This window comes from Xenopus laevis, chromosome 8S (genome assembly GCF_017654675.1).
Source record: "Xenopus laevis strain J_2021 chromosome 8S, Xenopus_laevis_v10.1, whole genome shotgun sequence".
Taxonomy (NCBI): Eukaryota; Metazoa; Chordata; class Amphibia; order Anura; family Pipidae; genus Xenopus; species Xenopus laevis.
In genome coordinates, this window is record NC_054386.1 from 45,991,675 (window position 1) to 46,009,733 (window position 18,059).

Genomic DNA, 18,059 nt, shown 5'->3' on the forward strand with positions numbered 1-18,059 from the left:
ACCAGGATAAATGGTGACTGTTCATGTTCTAGAATAGATCTATTACAACTACCCTGTGTTAAAATGTCTATCGTTAAGACAATACAGTGTTGCGCATTTAAGATTGTTTTATTCTATGCTTCCGTTTGATTTGTTACAATAGTTACCTTACAATACAGACTTTATGGCATGCCTTTTTGAGACAACATTAATGGTTTCTTATAACTTACAAAATGTCAACAAAAATATTGATGGAAAAAAAAGAAGTTTGTGACCATACACAATCCTAGCAAAAAACACCCCTCGTGAAAACGAAAGTCTGTTTTAAGCAGTCACACAGCAAAAGGATGCACTATAGACAATTAGACTTGATTAATAGCAGCATTTGTTTGTTGATACTTTAAATTTATCATATACCCAGATCACACATTAAATCGATCAGCAACAATAAATCTACATGAAAATTATAGAGAATGTTCACTCTAACTTCTTAATAAACTTGCGTAAAGGGCAGTGGGTAGTACTAAGCAGTACTGAATTAGATGTGAGCATAAAAATGCTTTACCTGGTTTACAATGTGTTGTGTGCTTAATTATAGCAACTTGTGAATAATAATAAATGTAAGCATAAGTGCAAGTAAAATGGTGCCAAGGGGGCTATTTATTAAAACTTTATATTTTCCCATTATTTCAATAATAAAAATTTGACCAAACTCCCGTCCATGATTTGGCTTACTTTACAAACAATTCGGATCGAAAAATTGACCGTGTAGGAAAAGTCTTTACAAAATCGTGCGACAATTCAAATTGTGCAACTTTTTGAATTGTTGCCTGAAAAACTCAAATAATTTGGATTATCGAACAAAAACCAATGTCAAACATAATGAAACTTTCAACAATCATGAAGGCATTGACTTTTACATGACTTCAACAGGTTTTAGCTGGAGTATTTTCGGATTCAAAATGTTAACAGCTTTTGAGTATAATAAATCTAAAAAATAAAAATAAAAAAATTCTCCTCTAAAAATTTGGATTTTTTTTCCTCTTTAAAACTTGACCAGAAAAATTTGAGGCTTCATAAATAGGCCCCTAAAAGTTATGAGGCCACTAAAGTTTATAGTGAATAAAGCATAAAGGAAATTTGGGGGCCATTATGGCAGTGATAGAGGAAGGGACAGCAGTCTTTGTTATGGAAATGTGAGCAGAAAAGGTTGTGCCACTTTTTACCTGTTATGAAGGAGTCACAGCAATAAACTACAACTGTGTAAGAGTGTTGGCAGGATGCAAGACACTGGCACTGTGACTTCAGTGGCAGCGATGCTCTTCCAACCGGTGAATGCAGCCTTGAAGAGTATACCCACATTTGATGGAACGAATGTGACTGTGGCAGACTGGGCCGAGAGGCTGCAAGAGACAGCTCGCTTATACAGGTATAGGATCCCTTATCTGGAAACCTGATATCCAGAAAGCTCCAAATTATGGAATGGCTGTCTCCCATAGACTCCATTTTATCTAAATAATCCAAATTTCTAAAAATGATTTCCTTTTTCTGAGTAATAATAAACAGTAGCTTGTACTTGATCCCAACTAAGACATAATTAATCCTTATTAGAAGCAAAACCAGCCTATTGGGTTTATTTAATGTTTAAATGAATTTCTAGTAGACTTAAGGCATGAAGACCCGAATTATAGAAAGATCCGTTATCCGGAAAACCCCAGGTCCCGAGCATTCTGGATAACAGGTCCCATACCTTTACACGGTTCCTGCTGAGCATGGAGCTGACTCACTGGAGGGTGATGCTCGCAAGGCTACCACTGGCAGAAAGAGGTTCCTTAGATGAGATTGTGGACCATCAGGATGGGCTCGATTGAGAAGTTGCAGTTGCCACAGATCAACGCACCAGGTTCTTTACACGTGTAGAGAGCTCTCCCAGTTTGCAGTGCCACTACGGGAACTCTGGATAAAGCTAACCAAGTTGGATGGTCGAGGACTGGCTGTGGTGACTGATCTGGATAGCCTCCATTGTGACCAGTTCGTGGCAGGCCTGCATGAAGCAAGCGTGAGAACTGCGTTAAAGGAAAAGGTGCGAACCTTTGTTTTGTGAGTGGCTATGGAGCGGAGCCAAGAAGAGAAAAACTCCCCAAAGAGTCCCGCAGCTGCGACAGTTGCTGTCCCCAGGGCCGAGTTAGCAGCAGAAGAACCCCCCCCAAAGGGACTAAAGGGAATGGTAAAAGAGCTGAGGAAGTATCTGGCAGCAATATGGGGAGAGGTGGCCAGCCTCTGCGAAGTTACTCAAACCAGCTCCTGCCAGCAAGGGGTCAGCAACAACAGCATGGGAGAGGGCCCCTGCGATGTTAGCACTGTGGGACACCAGGACATTTTGCGCAATCATGCCCTGCTACGAGGGGGCCTGCCTCAGAAGACAAGCATTTAAACTAATGGAGCCTGCAGCTAATGTGTGCCCTGTGGAGCAGGAGAAAGGACTCATTGGTACTAGGCCCTTTGTGATATCGGAGCTGGGAGGGAGACAAGCCTGTTGCCTGCTGGACACTGGCTTAGAGGATAAAACAATAAAACATATATTGCTTACGAATGCAATTGGTTAAAAATGTCAGTCTCCTAGATTGTTTCTAGCCGACCCCTTCACAGTCTCTCAACTGTATATAAGTCCAAATCAAGCATATATATATTCCCAGAGGGATGTATATAAGAAGAGATCAGCGCCTGTGGTAACAGAAATTAAAAACAAGCATAGCGTAATACGTTCATAAAATGGGATATCACCCCATGCATATATTAGATTGTTGATAGGTGTGTTCCCCCTTTCCTTCAGGTAACTATTGGTGGAAAAATAGATTAACAATAAATGTGGATAGAGAAGGTGTCTTTCCTATAAAACAAGGTGTATTCCAGGAATAAAGCGCCTCCACCTTCTGTGCAGATTGCCTACTTACAAACCACTGCTGTGGTGTTATATATATATCGAGAAGCCCTTTCTGGTTCCTCCTCCGGAGTCGCCGCTCCTTCCAGGTTCCAGACCAGGAATAAAACCAATGATAGGGTAATAACGTTTTTATTAAGATCTAGTTAAAATCAATTAAAAAGTTTGCACTCACAATTTACCCTCATGGGTTTTACGCATTCAGTCCAATAAAAAGTTCGTATGGGGTCCCAGGGGAAAGTCCTGTCAGCTTGCTCCAGACTCCCTCGTGGTGCCTTTCTTGGGCAGTGGTATGCCCCAAACTGTGCCTAACGCGTTTCGCTGTAATCATCAGCTTCCTCAGAGGCGTCTACCATGACCCTGGCCTTCTTTGAACAAGGAGGATTTCAGCACCTGGAGAGAGAGTTATCAGGCTTCCCCTTGTGGGCTGTGAACAACACGCCCATTGAAGTGGTGGGCATCATCTGGATGGACATTGGACAAAGTTTGGGCAATGCATGCCTTGTAAAGGGGTTGTGGTGGTGAAACAGGCACAGACCCAGAGCGCCCCAGTTATCATTAACATGAATGTCCTTCAAGAACTGGATGGACTACTCTTGGCCGGTCCGCTTAGAGACCCGCCGGCTACTGCAGCAAGTGGACCGGAGGTGTGAACAGCAGCAAGTGCTACAGAAGCTACCAGGTCATGCAGGGATAGTACATACACCACTAAACAGCCACCTCACCTTCCAAGTGGACCTGAAGTGGTGGTGCCCATGCAGGTTGGAACTCAGTTTGCAATGCAAGGGGCTACCATGCTCATTGAACCGTGTGCTGACAGAAGAGGGCAGGGAGTAAAATGGCTAGTCGCCCGCTCTGTAGAAAAGGTGCGAGATGGCTGGGTGCCTTTGAGGATAATGAACCCAGGCCCTTCACCAGTGACTATGCCCACACTATTGTCCCAGAGGTGTTTGCTACAAATCTAGATGACGTGGTGGATGCTGCAGAGGGGAGCTACTGCCCTCAGGGCTCCACAGGAACCAAACGGCTTACAGATAAGTCCCAGCAATAGACGATCCTTCAGCAACTTGATGTGGCCCACTTGGAGTTGACAGACTTACAGTGGCAGTGCCTGTGATGATGAGGAATATGGAAGTGCCTGTGATGAAGAGGACTATGGATTTACTTTGGTGCTTCAAGACTGGAACTACCCCCACCTGAGAAAGGTACAAGAACTTTTCTCCAGCATTGTACCAGGAAGTCAAGAACTTATTGCTCAAGATGCTTGATGGAGGCGTTATCCGGAAGGAACGGGAAGTGTTGAACCCCAAAGCACAACAAGGGTCCAAGCTGTGTCCGAGGTGGGAACCTGATCCTCATATAGGGGTGTCTAAGCCACAACAGGATTTTCCAATCTATCTGATAGATCCTGAGCAAGAAAGAGGAAAGTACAAATGAGTACACAGAGATCTACTCAAACTGTGTGTATTTCACTCCACCCCAGAGGAAAGATTGGCCGACCCAGGAGGGGAGTCTGAGAAAGCCCCCACCTCTGCACCGGTAGGGCCACCACTTATTTGGCGGACATTACCAACCATGAAGCATTTGGAGCCATCTTCATTAACAATCAGACCTGAGGGTTTTAGGCTAGATGAAGTTGTGGAACCTGCAACTGACTTTGAGGATTAGCCCCAATCAGAAGGTCTAGAAGAGGAGGCCCAGCCAGGAGACTCGTGGGTCCCCAGTAATTGAGTGATGGGGCCCGGGAGAGATTGGTTCTGAGGAACAAGAACTAGAGGAGCATGTCTCCCAGGAGGGAGCTTTCCTGGACAGAGTTGTAGAGACTGAGAACTATTCTGGTGAGCAACTGGAGGGTGGCCATGCTGGCAGTGATAGAGGAAGGGACAGCAGAGGTGAAGGGAAAAGGTTATGCCACACCAATAAACTACAACTGTTTAAGTGAAAGTCTTACATATCTTGTGTATTAAGGTCACAAATATCTTCTGTTTTCAAAAGGCTCTACACTGCATAAAACTTTCAAAGTCACATTACTCAGTACACTGTGCATAGCTCAAAGCTTGCACCAGTATATGTGCTTTTATTATTCTAATTGCACTAGGCCGGTGAAGACTAATTGTTGTTTGGTGTGATTTATAGTACCAGGACCACCTTCCTTTGTTGTAACATTCTATAGATACAAACACTACTGACTGTACCAGGAAATTGTGTACATTTTATTCATACAATATAAATATGACAATTATACTCTGTAAGAAAAATACAAAATTAATGTGCATTTATTTTGATGTATCTTGACACATTTTCAATAGCAGGCAAATAGTAGCTAGAATTTCCACCAACTGGCATTAGTATGCGTCATTTTGTTTCACTTCCTTCAAAGGCCCTTATAATTTGCAATACCTGCTGAGTTTTGACACAGAAACCTACATAGTTTCTCTCCACATTGGTAGCACACACAATACTGCCGACTGGCTTCAAAGAATGTATTACTAAATATTATTGTCACACAATTTACTGACTCCATTTTCAATACAGTTTTTGACCACCTCTGAAACATAGCCATTTGCAAACAGATGAAAAGTGCAGTTTGTACCTTCACAATATGCTACAAATAGATTGAGATAGATAGACTGACAGTCAGCGATATATATAGATAGATGATAGAGAGAGAGCAAGTGAATACTTTCCTTTACAGGGGATCTCATCCCAGAATATGTAAAAAAATAAATAAAACTTGAAAAGAAGCTTATTCAGGTTGCATCTTTGAGCACTTTGCTATTTATTAGACTGCCAATACCTGCTTTTCGCTCCAATGGGAGGCATTTGAGCAAAAAATGATGTCAAATGATGCTGAGCACCACATACAGAAAGTGTAGAGCATTGGCTCCAAGGATTGTGAATTTCCAGCACATTTACTTGCTCATGGTAAATTGGCCTTATATGTGTAAATAATCATCAGCTGTATGCAACCTAAGCCATTATTAGGCTTGTATAAACAAAATGCTAGAAACTTGAAAAATATTGTTGCATATTTTGCACTTTTCAGATGTGTGAAATTCCAGCTTATTAAATCTGTACTATGAGCTATACACACAGCAGTACAAACAGAATCTTTAGGCTACAGCCAGGACCGAAACTAAGGTAGGCAGCTGCATAGGGCTCAACAATGGGGTGCGCTGTGCAGGTACCTGTTAGCATACTGGCTGAAGCATACATAGTCTGCAGACCATGTGGGACCCTATTGCAATCTCTCCACCGTTACACAGTATGATAACTCTCTGCCAGGGTCACGCTTGCTAAGCGATCTTTACAGAAAAGACATACATGGTCATCAATGTGTGTTTTCTGGGTGCATCTCTTCCCACTCACAGCATTGTAAGTTCATGCTATATGCAACAGCTTTAATTTATCTAGCTGTATGATGAAGGGGATATATTATTTCATGCAGGGGCGTAACTACAGAGGAAGCAGACCCTGCGCTTGCAGGGGGGCCCAGTGAGGCCCTAATTAATAGCGAATTTTAATATGTTTGGATAGAACACGCCACCTTATCAATATTTTGGGGCCCTAAATTGAATCTGCTGTGGGGCCCAGTGACATATAGTTACGCCACTGATTTCATGAATATATGTTCATAGTCATGTGGAAGAAGAGGAACTGAAGTGAATGCTGAGTTAAATAGGACAACATGTTTTTGAATTGAAGTACAGGTATTTATAAGTAAAAACATATATATATAACATATATAACATATAATATATATATAACATATAATATATATATATATATATATATATATATATATATATATATATATATATATATATATATATATATATATATATATATATATATATATATAGAAAATGCAGCACTCTCTCCTTTTGTCAGTGCCGAGCACAACCACTGCAACCAAGAAAAAGATCGCTGGCTACTAATCTCAAGTGGACAAACTTGAAAATGGATGTATGTATGCAAGTTAACCCCAAACGCTTAAACCAATTTAAACAATTTAAGCAGATCAAGCATAACGCTCTTTTAAAAACGATTGAGGCAACTAGCAGCCACACGGTGATCCTTACCGCATGGAACGGGATGGCCTGGGTGTCCAAACCCCAGGCCCTTCACTTGCAATCAAACAGTTCTTATCCAAATCAAAATGAACTCAGTTGGCACTCACCGCGTCTATCTGATGGCCCGGGTGCCGTGCCCCGAACCCGTAGCTTGGGCGAAAAATCTTCAGACAAGAGAATGCACGCACTCCTGCAGCCTTGATAGTTGAGGTAAAAGAGTAATTTTATTTCTTCATGTTAAAAGTAGCGTCCTAACGCGTTTCGTATCAAAAGATACGTAATCATAGGCACATAATTGGTTACAAGTGTTACAAGTATTTAAACACATTTAAAGGAAGTGACGTCCATATCCACCTATCGTAGGTGTACTTAATGAACTACAGATCTTTACAAATTAACTCTTAACATTCAGATTAAATAGTTTACAAGGTGACTTTTTCAAATACAAAATGCCATCGTGTGTATTAGTTGCTAACCAAATTCTCAATAACATTAAATAATTTTAAATAATTTTAAAACAATTTTAAGGTATATTTGCTAACCAAGTTCTCAACAATATTAAATAATTTTAAATAATTTTAAACAATATTAAGGTATACAGTATTATTACGTATGATATATGATATACATACAACACGATTCGGGTATAACTGATTCTACAGATAACACTCTTAAATAGTTGCTTTAGACATTAGGGTTATTTTTAAATTATTTTTAAATTTTCATATTAGTTAGATTTATTAGAGTTTTTAGAGTTGTTGGGATCTTTAAAATCATTGAAATACCAACAAATCAACATAGTGACATAAGCCTGTGTAAGGTATTTAATGTTATTGAGAATTTGGTTAGCAACTAATACACACGATGGCATTTTGTATTTGAAAAAGTCACCTTGTAAACTATTTAATCTGAATGTTAAGAGTTAATTTGTAAAGATCTGTAGTTCATTAAGTACACCTACGATAGGTGGATATGGACGTCACTTCCTTTAAATGTGTTTAAATACTTGTAACACTTGTAACCAATTATGTGCCTATGATTACGTATCTTTTGATACGAAACGCGTTAGGACGCTACTTTTAACATGAAGAAATAAAATTACTCTTTTACCTCAACTATCAAGGCTGCAGGAGTGCGTGCATTCTCTTGTCTGAGCACAACCACTGCCACTTGTGGTATAATTAATAGATAATTGAAAAAATGACAAAGCACCCGATCTCATATGCAATATTAATATATTATCTTAAGTCCATAAACAGTTACATTTTGCAGATGGGGTAATGTAACTGTTTATGGACTTAAGATAATATATTGATATTGCATATGAGATCGGGTGCTGTGTCATTTTTTCAATTTTCAATTATGTGAAACCTGTTATCCAGAAAGCTCTTAATTACGGAAAGGCCATCTCAGAATCCAGTTTATCCATATAATCCACATTTTTTAAATTATTTTCTTTTTCCCTATAATAATAAAACAGTACCTTGTACATGATCCAACCCAAGATATAATTAATCCCTATTGGAAGCAAAACAAGCCTGTTGGGTTTCTTTAATGCTTACATGATTTTTTAGTAGACTTAAAGTATGAAGATCCAAATTACAGAAAGATCCCTTAACTGGAAAACCCCAGGTCCTGAGCATTCTGGATAACAGGCCGATACCTGTATATAAACAAACTGTAAATATAAGGGCAAGCTGTAAATAGTAGATTAATAATAAGCTAAACTATATGCTCACCCATCAGTTATCACCTGTTATACCCTATGAAGCATAACGTTATCTCTATCTAAGGTTAGTGCCTTACATTCACTCTGCTCCTTCAAATACTTTTGGTTTCCCTCTCCTACAGTATGCTCCAGGTTTTCTTTAGTCAAGCTTGTTTATGAGGAACATGAGGATTCTAGTGAAAGGCTGTCTATTGCTCCATCTTGCTTGCACAAAATATGACCAATCCACTGCCATTCCTTCCTTTTGATCTGATACTATACTTTAATGTATGCCACATTGCCTGCCTGCTTATGAAACAAAAAGCTTTCTCAGTGCTAATAAAGGTAAGATACAAGGGATTTGTATCTTTTTTAACCATGTTCCAAGATTATGTGGATAATATACTACAACAGATGACAGTGACTTACCTTTGCTTCTCCTGTGATTTCTATACTGATCTGCACGACTTGTCAGTTGTGTTTCATCTCCTGTTTCTGACCCCGAGTCTTCTTCCGATCGTCGGAACGCAACAGGAGCTGTGAGGAAGAGAGCAATTTCAATGTAAAAGAACATTTTTTCCTTCACACACACTTTCAGAAGCTTCTGCTGGTGAAATATTTTCAATAGCTTTTACAGTTTTCACATTTTTTGTTACTTTTCTTTTCCCCATGTTTAGGAATTTCTGTAAAAGAGTGAAACATTATAAAAAAAATACAGTCTTATGTTATATTTAACAGTTATTAGGCTCCACAGCTATGTAAATATACCTGTAGAGTTCCACACTCAGTGAAATACCGATCAGATATGGGCAAGTTAATATATCAGAAATGCCTTTATAAAGGAGTGCCAGGTAGAGCATATTGCTACGTTTTGCATCTCTGACCATGGAGGAAGATTATGGGGGTTATTTTTCTGAAATTTTAAATAAAATAAGTCAAATAGGACCTCTTCCATTGACTTCTACAAGACCTCGACAGGTTGGAGATGGCGTATTTTCGCATTCTGACTTTCTGTGGCCCAGGGTATAATAAATTTCAATAAATCTCACTAAAATTTCTGATTTTATAGTAAGATTTTATAGTTCGAGTTTTTTGCATTCAGACTTTAATAAATAACCTACTACTTTATTAGGTTACTTTAGGTTATTTGCGTTAATCATTTTGGTTTCCCCTGAGGGGATTAAAATGATACAATTATCCCATGCAGACTATGTTTTGGTATACAGTTCAACAGTGTTAATTATAAGTTCCTGAGCTGTATTTAAAGGGTTATAGATTCACGGGAGGAGGGGGTTATTCTTCCACTGTTCAGAGCACTGGTAAGGCCCCATCTAGAATATGCTGTACAGTTTTGGTCTCCAGTGCTCAAACAGGACATTACTGAATAAGAGAGGATACAGAGAAGGGCAACTAAGCTGGTAAAAGGTATGGAAAATCTTAGCTATGAGGAATGGATGGCCAAGTTGGGGTTGTTTTTATACTGGAGAAGAGACGCGTAAGGGGTGATATATAATATAGTGAATAAAGTACCCCCTATTTTAAATTATAAGGATATTATAAGTCATAGAGGAGTTCCATGACCATATAAAAGCACAAGGCCGAAGGTGGAACTCCGAGGTGACTTATAATATCCTCAAATTTTCCAACAACAACAACTTTATTTATTATATATATTATTTATTATAATAAACAAGTTTTAGTGAGTCATGTGACAAAAATGACATCACTACTCACCATTTATAACTGATGACATCACTAGTTGCCGTTTATAAGGATATAATTTACAGGATATTCATGGCTTTTGTGAATTATATAGTGGAAAATGTACCCCTACTGTAATTTATAAAGATATTATTAGTCACAAAGGAGTTGTGACCATATAATATTTTATACAGGTCACATAACTCCAAGGTGCCTTCTAATATTTTTTATAAATGCATGTATGGGGTACATTATGTACTATAATCTACAATTTCTGTGTGGTTCAGTGGTTTATTTCCTAAAGACCTGACTTTACTACATACCTGTGATGTCTGCGAAAGTAGAGGGAGTGAAACCTGAGACAGTGGGAAAGGGAGCCAGGCTGAGGAGGGAGGGCAACCAGAGAGGCATCATGTGAGGGACTAGATGGAGTCATAGAGGGGCATGGAGAGCAAGACCAGAGAAAGAAGTAAACACTGGCCAGCTTGCGAGTCAGGAGGAGTCAGGAGGAGAGTGCTAGCTGGTCTAGAGAATTAGATGGGAGGGGGGCAGAGTGGAGGAACAGCTACAGGGAGAGCAGTGGCAAGTGCTCTCTAGCTTATAACTGGTGCATACTGGCATAGGAATTCACCGTTTATAAGGATATAATTTACAGTTGGGGCCATAGGCATATAGCTATAATGTAGATTGTAATAAATATATATATATAATAATCTGTCTAATACTTTTTTTTTACTAGTATGTCTTTCCAGCTGACACAAGGTCACCCATTGCAATTAGAAAAAAAAGAGGCTCTGCCTAAATATTCGGAAGGGTTTTTTACAGTGAGAGCTGTGAAGATGTGGAATTCTCTCCCTGAATCAGTTGTACAGGCTGATGTGAGGAATTGTGCCTGCGTTCTGTCCGGCGCAGGCGCGGGCGCGTTAATGCGCGCTGGCGCGTGACGCGGGACGCCGGCGGCGGTCGCTGGCGCAAGGACGCGGGCGAAAACGCCTAAGACTGACGTGCTGGCGTCAGTACTGCGACACCAGCGGAAAGACGCCAGTTTGGCGCCAAACTAAAAATATTTAAACCTGGTTCAGACTGAGATGCATTGCCTGGTTATTAGGTTGTTTAACTGAAATCCTAGCGTCTCTATACTTCTCGAAATCCTGTTATCGACCCTTGCCTGTACCCGGACTACGATTCCTGCTGCCTGTCTCGACTTATCGGCCTGTCTCATCGTTTACGAATCTCGCTGCCTGCCTTCTGACCTCGGACCTCCTGACCACGACTTTGCCTAATCCCTTGTACTTTGCTTATCGTCTCACTGGCTACTCTCCACAACCCTGCTACCTGTTCCACTCCAGGTGGGTCGCGGTTGTGTGAGGCGCTTGTGGGTTCACTATCTACTGCTCCAGCTCCTTCTACGACTGGATTATACTGGTGAGTCTGACAGGCTGATACATTAGCTTTAAGAAGGGATTGGATGACTTTTTAGCATGTGAGGGAATACAGGTGTCATGCATTTTAAAAGTTAATACTGTAATTACTCAGTCTCAGGCTCACACAGAGACCCTTTATTGTATATCTCACCAGGGGGCTGTGGAAAGGTGACATCCATATCTGTCATCTGAGACAGTCTGGAGCCACATCATTTGGGCAAGGAAGCTGGGCCAGTCTGTTCTTTGATCGGCTGATCAAAGAACAGAGCTGTGGACATAGAGCAGCAGGGGGGGATAGCTAGTAGAAAATTATGGATTATAGGAAAGTATCCATATCCCCTGTGTCATAGGATTCACAACCTCATAACTTACATATTGGTTATGAGGAGGTCACATGCTTCCTAACAATACCAAACAGGGCTAGCCTATACCCACCTGTTAGGAGGGCTGGTTCCTGGGGGACTGGAAAGTGGGAACCTATTAGTATTTGGTATTGTTCTTCTTGCCCACATATGGATCACAGCCTGCCCATGTTTTTATTATAGTATTGGGTACTGGCAAGTACCCATATTATATTAAGGGATATTGGGGAATATTGCCTGAGAGTAGCAAACCCCCTGCAGGGGGTCGTAAATGACATGTTCCTGGGCACTCCTACCTCATGCATAAGGGAATGAGGGGAGTGTCCCAGCAGGAAATAAAAAGGTGACATTCCCAATATCACATTGTCATACAAGGAGGCTCCATTTTTTCAGTGGATTGTATGTCCAGCTTCCAACTCGTGCCTCAGAGGAAATACACTGACAACTTCAAAACTTGGTAAAGTAAGGGTTTTCTTTGTGTTTTTACTCCCTTTTATTTTATTTACTGTATATGCAACTATGTGTCATCTTTGTAATATCATTTTTATATATATACATATGCACTGTTTCTTTTAAATATTAAATATCATTTAATACGTTGGTCCTTGTGCTCTAAACAAACTCATTGCCCATATGAATGCTTGTGCCTACGTGTATGAACTCTTCGTATGTGTGGAAAGGGAAAGTTGCCTATTTGTATGTTGGATAACTAGTACGGCTAGCAGGAAAGTGTGTTTGAATGTAGATTAACCCTTTGGCTGCTGGAGTGCTTGTTAGACTAGTAGGATCTTACCCTGAGTAACTACCATAGGAGAGAGTGTTTGATGTATTGTGTAGTGTGAGTTATTACCTGTTATAGAGGGCAGGGGAATAGTCACATTAGGTTTCTATCGCCTGTTAATGATAGATGGTGGCAGCGAATGAACTTTGTGAGTGTTGGTGTGTTTTTGGGGTGTCTGATGTTAGTCTAACCTGTGTGTAAGGTGATTCAGAGACTGATTGTAATCCCTTGTAGCCAAACCCAAGAGTTAAGTGTGGTTGAGTGAGGCGGTTTTGTGACAACAGGGTTATGGAAGATAGCCATCTTGGAGTCAGGAAGGATTTTTTCGCCCTCTGAGGCAAATTGGAAAAGCTCAAATGAGATTTTTTTGCCTACCTCTGGATCAACTAGCAGTTAGGCAGGTAATATATATATATATATATATATATATATATATATATATATATATATATATATATATATATATATATATATATATATATAGACGTGTCTTTTTTCAACCCAATTTACTATGTTAAAATTTGTTAGCAGCAAAACAATTCTATTGGTTTATTTTATATTTAAATGATTTTTAGCAGACTTAAGGCATGGAGAACCAAATCACGGAAAGGCACCTTATCAAGAAAGCCTCAGGTCCCAAGCATTCTGGCTAACTGGTCCCATACCTGTACTTTCATGATGCTATGTGGCTATTTCTGCTAGCACAAAACCATACCTAATAAACTAAGATGGCTGCTAGGGATTAGAAATTATATTTTATTTGACTCTAAGAAATAAACACACTATGGAACTTAGTACAGCTTTATAATAAATATGTCAATATGTTTCTAAGTAAAGGTAAAACCTACTTAATAATAAATTAACAGGGTTTGATATCACTTGTAATGGTATCATCATAATGGCCCACCTCTTTAGAATTGGCTCCTGTGCTTTTTTACTGATGCATAATATATTTTTTTACATCCTTTTCAGCTTCTCTTTCCTATTCCTTATCATCCTTGTGGTGTTAAAAGGCCTGAAACAATTTTCTTCCGTCCCCAAAGAATTTTAATTTTTCAAAGGGGATTAACAATAATAAAAAAAAGGATCCGTTGCATTGACAATGGTTAATAGGTTGACTCCCTCCATGGAAATAGCAATATATATATATATATATATATATATATATATATATATATATATATATATATATATATATATATATATATATATATATATTTATATGTTACAAGGTCTCTATGAGCTAAGGATTTGCAGGTTCCACAACAGGATTTATATTATAATTATTTGATTTTCTCTAATCATAGTAGGATATATACACTATAATATTTGCATTATTAAAATGAATGTGCTTACATACAGCTGATAGCTTTACACATAGATGTACAAATTAAATAGTGCAAAGGTAGGTAAAATAGACAATCTTGAATGAGTTGATCATACTCGTGCTTACTATATAATGGGCACTATATACGTATATATAATACAAAAAAGACCAGCAACACCGATATATTTTGTGCAAAAATTCAAGTGTATTGAAGATGCATGTACAGCCAACGTGACGTTTCGGTCCTCTCAGGGACCTTTCTCATTGAGAAAGGTCCCTGAGAGGACCGAAACGTCACGTTGGCTGTACATGCATCTTCAATACACTTGAATTTTTGCACAAAATATATCGGTGTTGCTGGTCTTTTTTGTATTATGTAATCTATTTTACCTTGCACCCGATATATATATATATATATATAGTGGTGAGGTCACTACTAGGATACCTGGGAAAGTCCAGGACGGAGCTTATTTATGCCCCAGGCATGTCAGCAGCATAAATTCAGTGACATACAGCATTGCAAAATTCTTGGTAAACATTTTAGCCCTGTTGGTAGGCAATACAGTACATCATATTCAGAATGCCAAAGACTTTGTAACCGAGATTCATGGCGTTAAACTAGAGGCAGAAGAAACAATGGTATCATATGATGTCACTTCATTGTTCACATGTATACTGTACCTACGACAGAGGCAATTGAGACTGTAAGAAATCGATTGCAGCAAGATAACACCCTCAACAGCAGAACGAAGCTCAATCGTGCAAAATTTGTGCATTAACAAAACATACATCCAAGTACAAGGACCTTATATGTTTTGTGAAAACAGCAGCAATCAAGCCCAAAAGAAATAATTGCCCTGAGAAACATAGCAGGCAAAACATAGTCATCCCATATGTAGCTGGAGTGTCAGAGAAACTCGGAGGATTTTCAATAATCACCACGTCCCTGAGTTTTTCAAACCTAGCAACACACTAAGACAAAAACTGGTACACCCAAAGGATCCAACGCCTAAAGAAAAACAAAGCAATGTGGTATACACAGTCCAGTGTAGCGAGGAATGCACTGATCTATACATTGGGGAGACAAAACAACTGCTCACCAAGTGAATAGTGAATAGGAGGGTGAACTCTACAGGGCAAGTGTTAGGAGTGGCCATTTGACTGGGCAAAAGGTAACAAAAAGAATTATCATTGGTGTATGCTATAAACCACCTCGTATAAGTGTCGAGTATGAAGCCCAGCTACTCTTGCAGATACAAGCGGCTTCACAGCTGGGTCAAGTTGTTGCTATGGGTGACTTCAATTACCCAGACATTGACTGGGGTAATGGGGTTGCTAAGACAGAAAAAGCTGGTAGGTTTGTAAATATGCTGAATGACAACTTTTTATTCCAGCTCATTCAAGAACCTACTAGGAATAACTCTCTTTTGGACCTTGTAATAACTAACAATACTGAACTCATCTCTAACATTTGTGTAGGTGAGCATTTAGGGAATAGTGATCATAACATGGTCTCCTTTGAGATTCTGTTGCAGAAGCAATTCTATAAGGGAGTAACTAAAACACTAAATTTCAGACGTGCAAACTTTGACAGTATAAGGGCATCTCTGCAACATATTAAGTGGGAAATGCTTTTCACAGGGTTAAACTCAGAACAAAAATGGGAAGTCTTTAAAATGCTGCTTAATAAATATACTTGTCAGTATATTCCACTTGTAAGCAAGGAACGTCGTTGCAAAGCAAAACCTTTTTGGTTCAATAGAAGCGTTGGTGTTGAGGTGGGTAAGAAAAGAAGTGCTTTTAAGGCTTTCAAGTTAGCTGGGACAGCCGAAACATTTATAAGGTACAAGGAGGCCAATAAATCATGCAAAGAAGCTATAAGGCAAGCTAAAATTGCTATAGAAAAGGATATTGCAGCAAGCAGTAAAAAAAATCCAAAATTATTTTTAAATATGTTAATAGTAAAAAAATGAAGCAGGAAGGGGTGGGACCCTTACTATCAGAGGGGGGTCAGCTGGTTGATGAAAACAAAATAAAAGCGCAGATTCTGAACTCATATTTTTCATCTTTCTACACAAATGAGGAACCAGTAAGTGAAGGTTTCCTTCTTAACAGTCCCAATTCTAGTAATACAACTAATGATGCATGGTTCACACATGAAGAAATTCAAAAGAGACTTGAACATGTTAAGATTAACAAAGGTCCAGGGCCAGATGGTATTCATCCCAGGGTAATTAGCGAGCTTAGCTCTGTGATTGCCAAACCTCTTTACTTAATTTTTCAGGATTCATTGAGATCTGGCATAGTGCCGAGAGACTGGCGAATTGCTAATGTGGTGCCTCTATTCAAAAAAGGATCCCGTTCTCAGCCTCAAAACTATAGGCCAGTTAGTCTGACGTCAGTGGTAGGAAAGCTTTTCGAAGGGTTAATAAAGGATAAGATACTGGACTTCATAGCAAATCATAATACTATGAGTTTGTGCCAGCATGGTTTTATGTGTAATAGATCTTGCCAGACTAACTTAATTTCTTTTTACGAGAATGTAAGTAGAGACCTCGATTCTGGGATGGCAGTGGATGTGATTGAATAGAGGCACCACATTAGCAAGCAGTAAAAAAAAATCCAAAATTATTTTTTAAATATGTTAATAGTAAAAAAAATTAAGCAGGAAGGGGTGGGACCCTTACTATCAGAGGGGGGTCAGCTGGTTGATGAAAACAAAATAAAAGCGCAGATTCTGAACTCATATTTTTCATCTTTCTACACAAATGAGGAACCAGTAAGTGAAGGTTTCCTTCTTAACAGTCCCAATTCTAGTAATACAACTAATGATGCATGGTTCACACATGAAGAAATTCAAAAGAGACTTGAACATGTTAAGATTAACAAAGGTCCAGGGCCAGATGGTATTCATCCCAGGGTAATTAGCGAGCTTAGCTCTGTGATTGCCAAACCTCTTTACTTAATTTTTCAGGATTCATTGAGATCTGGCATAGTGCCGAGAGACTGGCGAATTGCTAATGTGGTGCCTCTATTCAAAAAAGGATCCCGTTCTCAGCCTCAAAACTATAGGCCAGTTAGTCTGACGTCAGTGGTAGGAAAGCTTTTCGAAGGGTTAATAAAGGATAAGATACTGGACTTCATAGCAAATCATAATACTATGAGTTTGTGCCAGCATGGTTTTATGTGTAATAGATCTTGCCAGACTAACTTAATTTCTTTTTACGAGAATGTAAGTAGAGACCTCGATTCTGGGATGGCAGTGGATGTGATTTACTTAGACTTTGCTAAAGCATTTGATACAGTGCCACACAAAAGGTTACTGGTTAAATTAAGGAATGTTGGCCTGGAACATAGTATTTGTACCTGGATAGAGAACTGGCTAAAAGATAGACTACAAAGAGTGGTGGTAAATGGGACATTTTCTAATTGGACCAGTGTTGTTAGTGGAGTACCGCAGGGCTCTGTACTAGGTCCCTTGCTTTTCAACTTGTTTATTAATGACCTGGAGGTGGGCATTGAAAGTACTGTTTTTATTTTTGCAGATGATACTAAATTGTGCAGAACTATAGGTTCCATGCAGGATGCTGCCACTTTGCAAATTGATTTGTCTAAACTGGAAAACTGGGCAGCAAACTGGAAAATGAGGTTCAATGTTGATAAATGCAAGGTTATGCACTTTGGCAAAAATAATATAAATGCAAGTTATACACTAAATGGCAATGTGTTGGGAGTTTCCTTAAATGAAAAGGATCTAGGGGTC

General features: G+C 39.2%; 1 protein-coding gene across 2 annotated transcripts in view; it reads right to left on the reverse strand.

The window, feature by feature from the left end:
* Positions 1-18,059, reverse strand: part of LOC108700042 (astrotactin-2) — an 882,685-nt gene that overhangs the window by 580,725 nt on the left and 283,901 nt on the right. For both annotated transcript variants that reach the window (XM_041574753.1, XM_041574754.1), the window contains one exon: positions 9,131-9,238. In XM_041574753.1, coding sequence (XP_041430687.1) covers positions 9,131-9,238 — 108 coding nt within the window. The remainder of the gene's footprint in view (positions 1-9,130; positions 9,239-18,059) is intronic.